Source organism: Ovis canadensis, chromosome X, assembly GCF_042477335.2.
Source record: "Ovis canadensis isolate MfBH-ARS-UI-01 breed Bighorn chromosome X, ARS-UI_OviCan_v2, whole genome shotgun sequence".
Taxonomy (NCBI): Eukaryota; Metazoa; Chordata; class Mammalia; order Artiodactyla; family Bovidae; genus Ovis; species Ovis canadensis.
In genome coordinates, this window is record NC_091727.1 from 131,282,923 (window position 1) to 131,296,842 (window position 13,920).

The 13,920-nt window shown below is 43.1% G+C and overlaps 1 protein-coding gene across 2 annotated transcripts; it reads left to right on the top strand.

Moving 5' to 3' along the window:
- The first annotated feature begins 7,176 nt into the window (after positions 1-7,176).
- Positions 7,177-9,374, top strand: TCEAL8 (transcription elongation factor A like 8). Of its 2 annotated transcripts, XM_070290985.1 has the most exons (3): positions 7,177-7,305; positions 7,702-7,773; positions 8,392-9,374. In XM_070290985.1, exon 3 carries the CDS (start codon positions 8,431-8,433, stop codon positions 8,782-8,784), a length of 354 nt encoding a protein of 117 aa, XP_070147086.1. In that variant the 5' UTR covers positions 7,177-7,305; positions 7,702-7,773; positions 8,392-8,430; the 3' UTR covers positions 8,785-9,374. The 2 variants fall into 2 exon arrangements, with proteins under 2 accessions (XP_070147086.1, XP_070147087.1); XM_070290986.1 differs by lacking the exon at positions 7,702-7,773 and having other exon boundaries at positions 7,229-7,305.
- Positions 9,375-13,920: the final 4,546 nt, after the last annotated feature.

Here is a 13,920-nt window from a genome sequence, read left to right on the forward strand (position 1 = left end):
TATATATATATATGCACTATGTGTTTGTGTGTGGAAGAGTACTCTCTAAATACTGTTCTGCCACTTTATACACTCAAAAATACGACTTCAATATCATCTGCTGTTACTGCATGTGCAATATTTCATTACTTTTAATTTCTGCACAACTTCCACAGTATGGATAATTTCTTTAACCGTTCTCTTCTGAGTGAAAGTTTAAATCATTTCTGTCACCTTGAACTTTCATCACTGGAATGGTTACAAAGTTGAACCAGATAAGGTTTTTTGTTCTAATGGACTTACAGATAAATAAGGGATTCAAAGTAGAAAGTCAAAAAACCAGGGGGAAAGCCTTAGGATAGGTAAATAGAATGCCTCAAGGATAAAGTTGCACAGGCAACTAAGCAGAATCAAGAGGTCAGCAAAAAGACTTTCTTTTCCACTATAAAGTTAATTTTTAAAAGCACCCGGAGAGCAGCAATAACACTGTCTCCCCAGCAACTCTGTTTTTTGCCACAGGAAAAAGTTGCCTGGTCTAAGCTGTAGTACAGCTGACATGTGCCTCCCTGCAACCCAGCAACATGCTCCACATAGACATGAACCTCACAGTTTACGCAAAGCAATCTCAAGAATCCAGTTGAGGTGAGTCTTGAGCATTCTGTCACGTAGTAGGAAAGTCTAAGTAGACCAACTCAAGGATTCCTAGGACTGTGGCCAACACAGAGACCATGGGGACATATGAAATGGCAGTGGCTATGATACAGCATTTCAGGTTCACAGTAACTCATCAACATTATGCCCTTGATAACTAGAAACTCTTGACTACAATAATCTACAATGTGTGCAACATTTAGCTGAGAGTTCAGGAAGGAGGGCAGAATTATCTGGAAGAGATGAAAGTTGCACTTCAAATTATGTTCATTTGCTTGGATGTAGCAAATGTCTGTTTTGGAGAGTTTTTGGACCTTGTGAAACTTATGCATGCCCAGTTCCCAAAAGTGAAGGAACACAGTGACAGGAGGGATGGTAGATGACTTTACTTTCTGGGTTTTTGTTGTTGTTGTTGTTTTGAGTTTACTTTCTGAAGCAGGGCTTCCCTCATGGCTCAGAGGTTAAAGCGTCTGCCTGCAATGTGGGAGACCTGGGTTCAATCCCTGGGTTGGGAAAATCCCCTGGAGAAGGAAAAGTCAATCCACTCCAGTATTCTTGCCTAGAGAATCTCATGGACGGAGGAGCCTGATAGGCTGCAGTCCATGGGGTCGCAAAGAGTCGGACACGACTGAGCGACTTCACTTTCACTCACTTCTGAAGCAGAGACATACAATCTAAGTAGAAGTCTGCTTGGGCACTGTGTGCACCACTCACATCAGAACATGAGTGGATTCATGCTCAGCTGAGCAAAGCGGTGAAATGTGTTGGGTCTACTTCCATTCCAGAGGGTTTATCATCTCAGATGGCAGCTGCTTCAGTCCATGCTCTGAAGCCAGACCTTTGGATCTGCAGCAGATTCAGCCATATCGGGAGGGATGTTTTCAAGCCACAGACAGCGTACCAGAGAAACGAGGGAGAGAAACAGCCATCTCAAGCTCTTCTGTGGGATAAGCTTTGAAAGAACAATAAGAAATATGCAGGAGTTGTTGAATTCAGAGCTTCAGAAAATAACTTCTAAAGGGAGCATAGAAAATAATATTCTAGATGTCATAGGGCTGTTTAAGAGCTCCTTTCTCCTCCCCTCACACCACTTGAAAGGTTGTGGACTTTGGAGCTATCCCTAGGGCTCTCTTGGTACACAAAAACAGAATATTGATTGGGTCAGAGGGGCAGGGTGTCTACTCTCCAGAACTCACGTCTTCATTATTTAAATCAATGTGTACCTCCTCTTCTTTCCTTTTTAAAAATAGTTCTTAATTGACTATAATGCTCTTGTTTCTAAAAATCTTACATTTAAAAGCTACTGTGATTAACTTAATTTAAAAGTAGCTGAAGCAAAAATATATAATAGAGAAAAGACAATCTCTTTAACAAGTGATGCTGGGGAAACTGGTCAACCACCTGTAAAAGAATGAAACTAGAACACTTTCTAACACCATACTCAAAAATAAACTCAAAATGGATTAAAGACCAGAAACTATAAAACTCCTAGAGGAGAACATAGGCAAAACACTCTCTGACATAAATCACAGCAGGATCCGCTATGATCCACCTCCCAGAGTAATGGAAATAAAAGCAAAAATAAACAAATGGGACCTAATTAAACTTCAAAACTTTTGCACAATGAAGGAGCCTATAAGCAAGGTGAAAAGGCAGCCTTCACAATGGGAGAAAATAATAGCAAACGAAGCAACTGACAAAGCATTATCTCCAAAATATGCAAGCAGCTCATGCAACTCAATTCCAGAAAAATAAATGACCCAATCAAAATATGAGCCAAAGAACTAAACAGACATTTCTCCAAAGAAGACATACAGATGGCTAACAAACACATGAAAAGATGCTCAATATCACTCATTATCAGAGAAATTAAAATCAAAACCACAAGGAGGTACCATCTCACGCTGGTCAGAATGGCTGCTATCAAAAAGTCTACAAACAACAAATGCTGGAGAGGGTGGGGAGAACAGGGAACCCTCTTACACTGTTGTTGGGCTGCAAACTAGTACAGCCACTATGGAGAACAGTGTGCAGATTCCTTAAAAAACTGGAAATAGAACTGTCATATGACCCAGCAATTGCACTGCTGGGCATACACACCGAGGAACCCAGAATTGAAAGAGACACGTATACCCCATGTTTATCACAGCACTGTTTACAATAGCTAGGAAATGGAAGCAACCTGGATATCCATTGGCAGACGAATGGGTAAGAAAGTTATGGTAATATACACAATGGAATATTACTCAGCTATAAAAAAGAACACATTTGAGTCAGTTCTAATGAGGTGGATGAATCTGGACCCTATTATACAGAGTGAAGTAAGTCAGAAAGAAAAACACCAATACAGTATATTAATGCATCTATAGGTCAGGAAGCAACAGTTAGAACTGGACATGGAACAACAGACTGGTTCCAAATAGGAAAAGGAGTACGTCAAGGCTGTATATTGTCACCCTGCTTATTTAACTTATATGCAGAGTACATCATGAGAAACGCTGGACTGGAAGAAACACAAGCTGGAATCAAGATTGCCAGGAGAAATAGCAATAACCTCAGATATGCAGATGACACCACCCTTATGGCAGAAGGCGAAGAGGAACTAAAAAGCCTCTTGATGAAAGTGAAAGAGGAGAGTGAAAAAGTTTAGCTTAAAGTTCAAAATTCAGAAAACTAAGATCATGGCATCTGGTCCCATCACTTCATGGGAAATAGATGGGGAAACAGTGGAAACAGTGTCAGACTTTATTTTTGGGGGCTCCAAAATCACAGCAGATGGTGATTGCAGCCATGAAATTAAAAGACACTTACTCCTTGGAAGGAAGGTTATGACCAACCTCGATAGCATATTCAAAAGCAGAGACATTACTTTGCCAGCAAAGGTCCGTCTAGTCAAGGCTATGGTTTTTCCAGTAGTCATGCATGGATGTGAGAGTTGGACTGTGAAGAAAGCTGAGTGCCAAAGAATTGATGCTTTTGAACTGTGGTGTTGGAGAAGATTCTTGCGAGTCCCTTGGACTGCAAGAAGATCCAACCAGTCCATTCTGAAGGACATCAGCCCTGGGATTTCTTTGGAAGGAATGATGCTAAAGCTGAGACTCCAGTACTTTGGCCACCTCATGTGAAGAGTTGACTCATTGGAAAAGACTCTGATGCTGGGAGGGATTGGGGGCAGGAGGAGAAGGGGACGACCCAGGATGAGATGGCTGGATGGCATCATCAACTCAATGGATATGAGTTTGAGTGAACTCTGGGAGTTGGTGATGGACAGGGAGGCCCGGCGTGCTGCGATTCATGGGGTCACACAGAGTCGGACACGACTGAGCGACTGAACTGAACTGATGGAATTTAGGAAGATGGTAACGACGACCCTATATGCCAAGACAGCAAAAGAGACACAGATGTAAAGAATAGATTTTTGGACGCAGGGCACTCAAAGCTGGTGCAGTGGGACAACCCAGAGGGATGGGATGGGGAGGGAGGTGGGAGGGGGGTTCAGGACAGGGGGTGGGGCGGGACACATGTACACCTGTGGCTGATTCTTGTCAAAGTATGGCAAAACCCACCACAATATTGTAATTACCTTCCAATTAAAATAAACTAATTAAAAAAATAAAAGTAGCTGAGTGCTCTATTGATGTACTGAAATTGCTCAGGGACAAAGATGAAGGTGTAGGCATGTACCATCTGGCTCTTGGTCAGGTGTGCACCAGTGAGCTGACTGATCTCTCTTATGACTATTTAGGAAAACAGGGCAATATCCTCTGTCAGTAGCTCCATAAAAATGGTGTTAGTGTTGTTCTGACTAACCATAAGCAGAATAAACAGAGGAGGAGACAGTGAAATTTCTGCCCCAGTTTTGGGCAAGCAGGGAAGGTTCGTCTGTGAGCCAATTGGCATACAGCTCCTTCTGAATCTCTGAAATTTCTGGGAGATGCACTGTTTAAAATCCCAACAGCCACTCAAGCAGCTTGAGAGCTGGAGCCTGCCCCTACTCCCCATTAGCAACCCACATCTGAATATTTGCCTGGTTCAATAACCCCACCCAACATACACATTAATACACAGGAAAGGGGAAAGATACAAGGCAACCTTTGCTGAGGGTAATATGAGGGGTTCAGACCCTATGTGCAGCATTGACAGGGGAGTGAGAGCTCACTTACAGCTGGGGAGGCTTTTTAGAGGCTCGGTGATGGAGCTAGGTCCCTAAGAATGAGCAGGACCAGGATCTAGGAGGAAGAGGAGTGCAATCAGGAGGAACAAAATGGGGTGCAAGGACAAAGAGAGAGAAGAAAGCACACTTGGGCACAGTGAATGAGAGTTCCTTTTGGATGGGGCAGAAAAGTAGATGACAAGTGTGGCTCAATTCTGATCAACAGTGAAGGTCAGGATGAGAAAAGCAGGATATACTTGACAGATGGGTTGCCATCCAGAGCCTTTGAGCAGGAGAATGACAAGTTTAAAATAAGGAAGAGTGAATTTAATTTGACAAAAATGTGCAAAGTAAATTGAGAAGGGATAAGGAGGTATGAAGGTAGACAGGTCAGAGAAAAGGTTACCCTAACAGTCTGGTTTGAAGCAATCACGGCCTAACCCTGTACACAAATGTTTACAGCAACTCTTTTCATTATTACTCAAAACTGGGAAGAATAAAAATGTCCTACTGAGGGTAAATGGACAAATAAACTGGAACATATTTATACAAAATACTACTCAGTAAAAAGAAAAAATGGGTTATTAGTACATGAAACAGCTTAAATGATGAATCTCTAGGGCATTATGCTGAGTGAATGAAGCCTGTCTCTAAATGTGACATATTATAGATTTCATTTATATAACATTCTGAAAAAGAGAAAATGATAGATGAGAGGTTGCCAAAGTTCATGGAAGTGGGTAAAGTATAACTGCACTAGGTTTTTTTGGGGGGTGAATGAACTGTATCCTGACTATGGTGGTACTTCCACAAATATATACATTTCTTAAATTTCATAGAACTATACACCCTAAACAATGTTAATTTCACTATATGATAATTTTTTAAAAATATAAATTTCCCCCATTAAATATAAGGGAAATATTTTGTGGTAATGGTTACCTCTTTATAATTCAATAGCTATATTTATATTAAATACTCTCCCTTGAATACTAGGAAATGTATCCCTCAACTGTGGAATAAATAATCAAGCTTAAATATAAATTGTGAAACATAAAAACAACAAAAATACTTCTTCCAACCCTGCTTTCTCTGTGGTGGGCTCTGTCTTTGGCTACCACATCCCACCATGACCACGGTAGATAAGAGACCCCTCTTTACCTCTTTCCCTGACCCTCCAGCAGGCTCCACTGGCCAGACTGCCATTCCTGGTACCAACATACCTCCAAGTACCAGTGGGTGCTGGGTTGCAAGAATATCAGTTTCCTCTTTTAACCAATATTTTTACAGCAATGATGTTCTCTCTGCTTTCCGATTATAACAATTACATATGTTGTTTGTGGAACAAACTGATACCAGAATACCTCAAGAGCAGCCTGCATGAATGAAAATTCCACAAAGCCTCACACCAAACTGTCAGAACTCACCAGGAACTCTCTCCTTTCTGTACTCCAAGAGTGTGTGAGAGTTATTTTCCAACACATTTTTTTTTTGAGTTTCAAATTAAAGTAGACTCCATGGAAAGGAGGGTTTTCTATATATTAATCTGATTAGCAAAACGCTGGATTCTACAGAGGCCATAAGAAGAGGAAGCCTGAAGCCTCCACTTAAAACAACCAGAAGCCATGCAGCAGCAGTCCTCACAAACGGTCAGAGATTTAACACTTTACAACGTGAGTTTAACCAGAAAGAGAAAAACTAGTGGATTACTTACATAAAGCTGCTAACAAGAGAAAACTGGGCCTCTTCCCACCGGTTAATTTGGCGTCAGTTTTAAAAGGCGCTGTTTTAATAAGATTTAAAAAAACATTTTCTAACACATCAATATGTTTTGAAAACTGTCATTTCATTTGCAGCTATCAGAAAACTTTTCCAAAGTCTTAAAAATTGATGTAACTAATTTGTCTTCCATATTGTGTCAAATATTGCTTATGTGGCATTTCTTTTTTAAACATCATTTTTAAAGAGTAAGCTTATTGTTTAAAACATTAAAGCAGAAAACTATTTAAGAGAACTAGTAAAAAAAATCCCACACTCTCACTCCCAGATTCTTTTCTAGCCGCCCTCTCGCCCCGATCTACCACCTTCGCCCATTTTAATGCTAGACAGGACTCCAAGGGAAATGGTGGACTGTAGGATATTGGGGGGAAGAGAGGAGGTGAAATTGGAAGCAGGAGAAAGAGATGATTCCCCAAAGAAGGAGAAATTGTCTATTCACCCCGAGAGGCTGATTCTCCCTGGTAACCCGAGAAAGGCGAATAGAAACTGCAGGAAGAAGATACCAGTTTTATTGTCTCTGATTGGCAAATATGAAAGAAAAGATTGACAGCATCAAATGGAGGGAACGCAGGGGGCGGGCTGCAGTGTTAAATGGGAGGAGTAACCGAGGACTCGAGCTCATTGATGACGCGGCCCTCACGTGACCAGGAGTCGACGTGTGCAGAAGTCCTTATAGTCCAGGGCCTGTTTCCCAGGAGCAGCTCCCTATAGCTGGAGAAGAAAAGTGCCCGGGATCCTTTCAGGTCAGTATAAAGCCGGGCGCTGCCTTCGGGACGCTGGGGTCTAGAAGTCAGATAGCAGAAACCGAGCGTAGCCGGTACCACTTTCCTAACACCACGGTTCCGCTCAACTTCCATTTTTGTGCGGGGAATTTTGGGCAGTTTGAGGGTGGAGAAGGAGAAGGATAGCTAATTGAGGATCCCAAGAGAGACACAGGAACAATTTAGGAACAACTTGAGTCGCTCACTCTCTGCCTGAAGGGAACCGGTGGGCACCGGGGAGGGAGGGCGGGGTTGCCTTTAAAGGATCGCGACGATGAGGACGTGGGGAAACTTTTAGACGAACAAGGCCTAGAATCGTTAAAGGGACCCGTGATTCAGGTACTGACCTCCTCACAGAGCAGTCTTGTCGGTCTGCAGGACTCTTGGTCTTTGGGGAGCGACCCAAATCGACTGAGGGAAGAGGGAGGAAAATTCCCTGGATCCCTGCAGGTCAGTGCAAAGGTGCAGTTGCCTCCTGTTCCTGGGGGTGGGGGTGGGGGGGTGAGTGCGGATGACACCGAAGCCCATCCCGGGGTCACTGCAGCCTCTCCCCATCCGGATGAAGCGCCAGAGGCCTGTGCAGAGCCTGCAGCGGAAATGGGGCGGGGGAAGGGGGAGACTGGAGAGATGTGGAAGGCGGAGGGGAGGCCAGAGACTGGACCAGCCGGTCTCAGGTGAGAGGTAGGAGGTTGGAATGGCTTGGGAAAGCCTAAAAGGGCGGGAGTGTTGGAGATCGGAGGCGAGGGAGGGGTTAATTGCTTCCGCGCTTCTCGCTGCTCCCTGCTCCTGTTTCGGTGCTAGGAGAGGCCTGTAGCAGGGCCTGCTGGGAAATGGTGGGCTGGAGCGCGAGGAGAGAAGATGGAGCTGGAGCGGGAGGGGGAGGGTGAGGAGGGGGAGAGAGGGGCGGAGCCAGGGGAGTTCGGAGCCTGAGGATCTAGCCTTTTCCAGTTGGAAAACTTTGACAGTTAGGAGACCTAAATGAGAAGAAGCCTGTCTCTATGGAAACCCATACTCTAGCTGCTGGTTCATTTGCCTGGCATCTAGTTGTTCTGTTCCCTTGTTTTCCAGGGTTAATTTATTCAAAAAGGAAATCAAAAAATACTCAACATGCAAAAGTCTTGTGGAGAAAATGAAAGAAAACCACAGAACATGCCAAAGGCTGAGGAAGACCGCCCTTTGGAAGCTGTACCACAGGAGGCAGAAGGAAATCCTCAACCTTCTGAAGAAGGTGTAAGCCAGGAAGCAGAAGGAAACCTTAGAGGAGGGCTGACTCAGCCTGGTCAGGGATATAAAGAGGACACTCCCGTTAGGCATTTGGACCCTGAAGAAATGATAAGAGGAGCAGATGAGTTGGAAAGGCTTAGGGAAGAGATAAGAAGAGTAAGAAACAAGTTTGTGATGATGCATTGGAAGCAAAGACATTCACGCAGCCGTCCTTATCCCGTGTGCTTTAGGCCTTGAATTCTTCTTTTTTTCTGATATTAAAATCTTGCCCCAGCTTTCTGTTAGCATTTCCTGATGTATCTGTGACTTTTGCTTTATTTTTAATCATCTGGTGGAGTTTTGTTTTAGGTATAGTTTCCTTGTTTTCAGCATCTGCATTTTGTATTTTGACACATTCTCTAGGTCTATTTTTCGATTGGGAAATTTCGCACATATGCATGAAAATATGTTCATTTCATATTGTAAAGTAAAACATAACAGGTTACAAAGCAGCATATTTAGTACCAGCTCACATATGTAGGAGAAAGTCTCAAATTGTGTGTGTGCGCGCGTGTGTATACATACATGCATATATCAGAAATCTAACTGTGCTTGTTTCTGTGTGCTTTTTTTTTTGCTTATATGTATTTTTTAATGAACACATCACACACACAAAGAGAATTAAAGTTTTTTTATTAATTAAGAGTCAATCAAATAATTTGCAACCAGCTTATAAGGGCAATGGGGGCACTTAAACTCTTGATAAAAGAACTATTAAAAAAATGTAAACCTCGAAATACTTCTGGATCTCTTAGCCAGAGGAATAAAACTGGCAATTATTACAGATACACTTGCTTAAGACTTGATCTTTTCATGGGAAAACACTCATCTCACAGGGCTGCTGTGGGGAAGAAATGAGGTGACTGAGCTGTACTTGGTGGGCTCTTGTTCCCACCTAGGCATATAGAACCCCAACCCATTGTAGAACATCAGTTTTGAGGGAGGGTCCTAGTGTGACTTAACCTGTGCTCAGGAACAAGTCCAATAGGCAGGGAGGTGGGGTCTTCCATGCCAGGCCTCTGCTGTTGAGCTCCACCCCTGGTTTCCCTGGGTCCTGCCATGCCTGCTGGGCACTGGAGTCCGCCAGTGCCAAAACCCCACTGAGTTTCCTGGTGTCCCCAGTGGGTTGAATCCCTACTCTTGTCTTCTGAATCTCTCTCTGCTTTATAACGATGCTTAACACAGCGGGAGGACTTCCCAGGTGGCCTGAGGGGTAAAGAATCCGCCTCTAATGCAGGAGACACAGGTTCGATCCCTTGGTCGGGAAGATCCCCTGGAGAAGGAAATGGCAACCCACTCTAGTATTCTTGCCTGAAAAATCCTATGGACAGAAGAGCCTGGCGGGTTATAGCCCAGGGGGTTGCAAAGAGTCAGACATGACTTAGCAACTAAAAAACAACAACCACTTGGGGGCTGTTCCAGGATTGCATGGGCCACAGTGTGATGCAGAATTCTTAACAATAGTCCCATCCAATTTCAACCACAGGATACCTCATCCCTAGGAGTCAGACATGATGAGTCCATTTTGGGAATTGGGCTAGAGTTCAAATTTGAGTAAAAGATGCCACTCTACAGTCAGAGTTTCTGCTTTAAGTCTAAAAAACTGAAGTTTTGTCTTTTGTGGGATGATCTCTCCCTGAAGGCTCCTGGCAGGCCTGTCCTACTGGTTCAGAAGACTCAGAATATGTGTAAATTGCAAAAAGTAATACAGGAAACAGATCTAAGGGAACAGTTCCTTCATCCCATCCCCAATCGATAATGTGGGGAAAAAAAAACTTGAAAGGTAAAAACTTTATAAATACACTTAAAGTAGAATGGCTACTATATAAATATTAGAAATTATATTTTCCCTGCAGAATAAAGACTATCTTTTCCTTCTGATATCCACACATACTTGTGATACATCATGTTTCAATATTTAATTGATCTTTTATTTAGTTGATTTTCTGATTGATTTTTGCTAAGGAGCCAGTTGTTGTTTAGTCACTAAATTGTGTCCAGCTGTTTTGCAACCCCATGGACTGTAGCCCACCAGGCTCCTCTGTCCATGCAATTTTTTCAGGCAAGAATATTGGAGTGGATTGCCATTTCCTTCTCCAGGGGATCTTCCCAACCCAGGGATTGAACTGGCATCTCCTGCATTGCAGGTGGATTATTTACTGCTGAGCCACTAGGTTTGTGCAAATTCTGTCATTGACTCAATAATCTTCCCCAAGTTCTTTTATCGTTCTAGTATTATGATAAGCAATTCCAGGAAGAAACAGTTCATGGAATGGATTGCACTTCAAATGTTTTATCAAAGCCTTGCATAATTACCTGCATCAGAATCAGCTGGGGAGCATCTTTAAAATACTGATTTCTGGGCCCCACCTAAGACTCACTATCTGGAGGTGGGCTGTGGAAGTTTCAGTTAACAACTTGTTGGTCAAGCTGGATTCTGGCAGGAACTCACTTGCCAGCATTATAAGACTCCTGGCACTGAGGAGTGGCACTGGGGCAGGATGTAGAAGGGCTCCAGCAAGGAGGCACACCCCTCTTCAGGATGGTCTGACATTGGCTTCTCTGCTCCAGCCTGCAGCAGGTACCAAATTCTTCTAGACTGATGGCCCGGCTGTCCTGGACATGTGTACCTGAAGGATCACTGTCCCCATTGCAGGTCAGAGCACTAGACTTCCTTTCTTCCCTTTTTCCTTCACAAGGAGGCTTGATGGGAGCTTTTTTTTTTTTTTTAACTGTTTGAAAAACTTTATTTTTTTTTTACAGAAAAGCATTTTATTTTAAATATAGCTGTATGTACATGTCAATCCCAAATTCCTAATCTATCCCTTCCCCCAACTCTTTTCTCTGATAAACAGTCTGTTCTCTAAGTCTGTGAATCTGTTTTTTGTGTGTAAATAAGTTCATTTGTATCATTTTTTTAAGACTCCACATATAAGCCGTATCATATATTTGCCTTTCTCTGTCTGACTTACTTCATTTAGTATGATAATCTCCAAGTCCATTCATGTTGCTGCAAATGGCATGGCATTATTTCATTCTTTTTAATGGAATAATATTCCATTGTATGTATGTACATACCTCAGCATAATAAAGGCTGTATACAACAAACCTACATCATACTCAATGGTGAAAAGCTGAAAGCATTTTCTCTAAGATCAGGAACAAGACAAGAATGTCTACTCTCTCCACTTTTATTCAACATAGGTTTGGAAGTCCTAGCCATGGCAATCAGACAAGGAAAAGAAATAAAAGTAATCCAAATTGGAAAAGAAGTAAAACTGTCACTGTTTGCAGATGACATACACACACATAGAAAGTCCTAAAGATGTTACGAGGCAATGACTAGAGCTCATCAATGAGTCTGGTAAAGTTGCAGGATACATAATTAATAACAGAAATCTCTTGAATTCCCATACATTAACAACAAAAGATCAGAAAGAGATTAAGGAATCAATCCCATTTACCATCACGGCAAAAAGAATAAGATACATAGGTATATTCCTACTTAAGGATGGGAACTTTTAAAGGGAAAAAGACTTCAAAATTCAGTAACTGAAAACATTGGCTTTGATCATCTTTGGCCAAGGGGGATAGGTCTTAAACAAGATCTGCCTCATGCCTCTCCCACCCACCTTGCTCAGATTTCCAGAAGAGCCTCTGTTGTGTCTGCCTGTTTGGGGCTTCCCTGATGGCTCAGTGGTAAAGAATCTGCCTGAAATGCAGGAGACCTGGGTTCAGTCCTTGGGTCGGGAAGATCCCTTGGAGAAGGGAATGGCAACCCACTCCAGTGTTCCATGGACAGAGGAGCCTGGCGAGCTACAGTCCGTGGGTCGCAAAGAGTCAGACACGGCTGAGCACATGCAGCTCTGAGCTGTAGTGTCTTCAGTTCTGTGTGTGGCTGATGCAGTGCTTCTGATGTCTGCATGGGTCCAGATCCAGAGACAGAGGAGAGCCCAGGTGGAGGAAGCTTGCAAAGGCACGTGGCCCTACTGCTCAGGAGAAAAGGATTGTTGCCTCCTGTTTAAACAACCCTGTGTACTATAGTCCTAGCCCACAACTTGGGGACCAGGGTAGTCAAGTTATGAACTGGTATGAAGATGCTTTTGCAGGCATTGATGGTGGAGGAAGCAATGCCATTGTGACAGCTGTTCTTTAGGTCTGTCGTCTGAGAAGTCAATACTGCTTTTTCTGGTTGGGCAATAAGGTAAAGATGAACTTGGCTTTAGGAATGCAAAATGGTTAAGTACATGACTTTGCTGTACTGTGCTCCGCTAAGTTGCTTCAGTCATGTCTGACTCTTTGCAACCCTATGGACTGTAGCCCGCCGGGCTCCTCTATCCATGGGATTATCTAGGCAAGAATACTGGAGTGGGTTGCCATGCCCTCCTCCGGGGGATCTTCCCGACCCAGGGATCCAACTCTTGTCTCTTCTGTCTCCTGCATTGGTAGGTGGATTCTTTACCACTAGCACCACCTCAGGTTCCAATCTGGACTCTTCTTACAGTACGTGACCTTGCATAAATCTTTTCTTGGAGACCCGTGGGGTTCCCAGATATAAAACTCTTGGATCAAAGATAAAGGTTCCTCTCCATTACCATCATTGCTTTTATTATAATTATCATCATCATCACCATCATGATCAAGGGATAGTACTGAGTGAATACCCAGTGGATTCCTGTTGGACACATATCTCATACTGTGAAGGCTTGTAACAATCAGTGGCCAAGCCTTGGAAATCTACTCTCTGAATGGGTGGACACAATATAGTCAAAAACTACTGGCTAGTTTTGAATCCTCTAATAATAAGAAGCATGAGGACAGATTGGTTCATTCATCTGTAAATGAGTATAACCCACAAGATTGTCATGGGAAGTAAATGCAGAAAACGATGAAATTCCTGGCATATAATAGGCTTTCAGACAATGTTAGACCTTTGATCATCATTATCATGTGTTGTCATTATCATTGTCATCATCATTATCATCAGTTCAGTTCAGTTGCTCAGTCATGTCCGACTCTTTGCAACCACATGAACTGCAGCATGCCAGGCCTCCCTGTCCATCACCAACTCTCGGAGTATATCCAAATTCATGTCCATTGAGTTGGTGATGCCATCCAACCATCTCATCCTCTGTCGTCTCCTCCTCCTGCCCTCAATCTTTCCCAGCATCAGGGTCTTTTCAAATGAGTCAGCTCTTCGCATGAGGTAGCCAAAGTATTGGAGTTTCAGTTTTAGCATCAGTCCTTCCAATGAACACCCAGGACTGATCTCCTTTAGGATGGACTGGTTGGATCTCCTTGCAGTGCAAGGGACTCTCAAGAGTCTTCTCCAAC

Excerpts from the sequence above, each read along its gene's own strand:
- TCEAL8 (XM_070290985.1), top strand. The coding sequence starts at position 8,431 with ATGCAAAAGTCTTGTGGAGAAAATGAAAGAAAACCACAGAACATGCCA.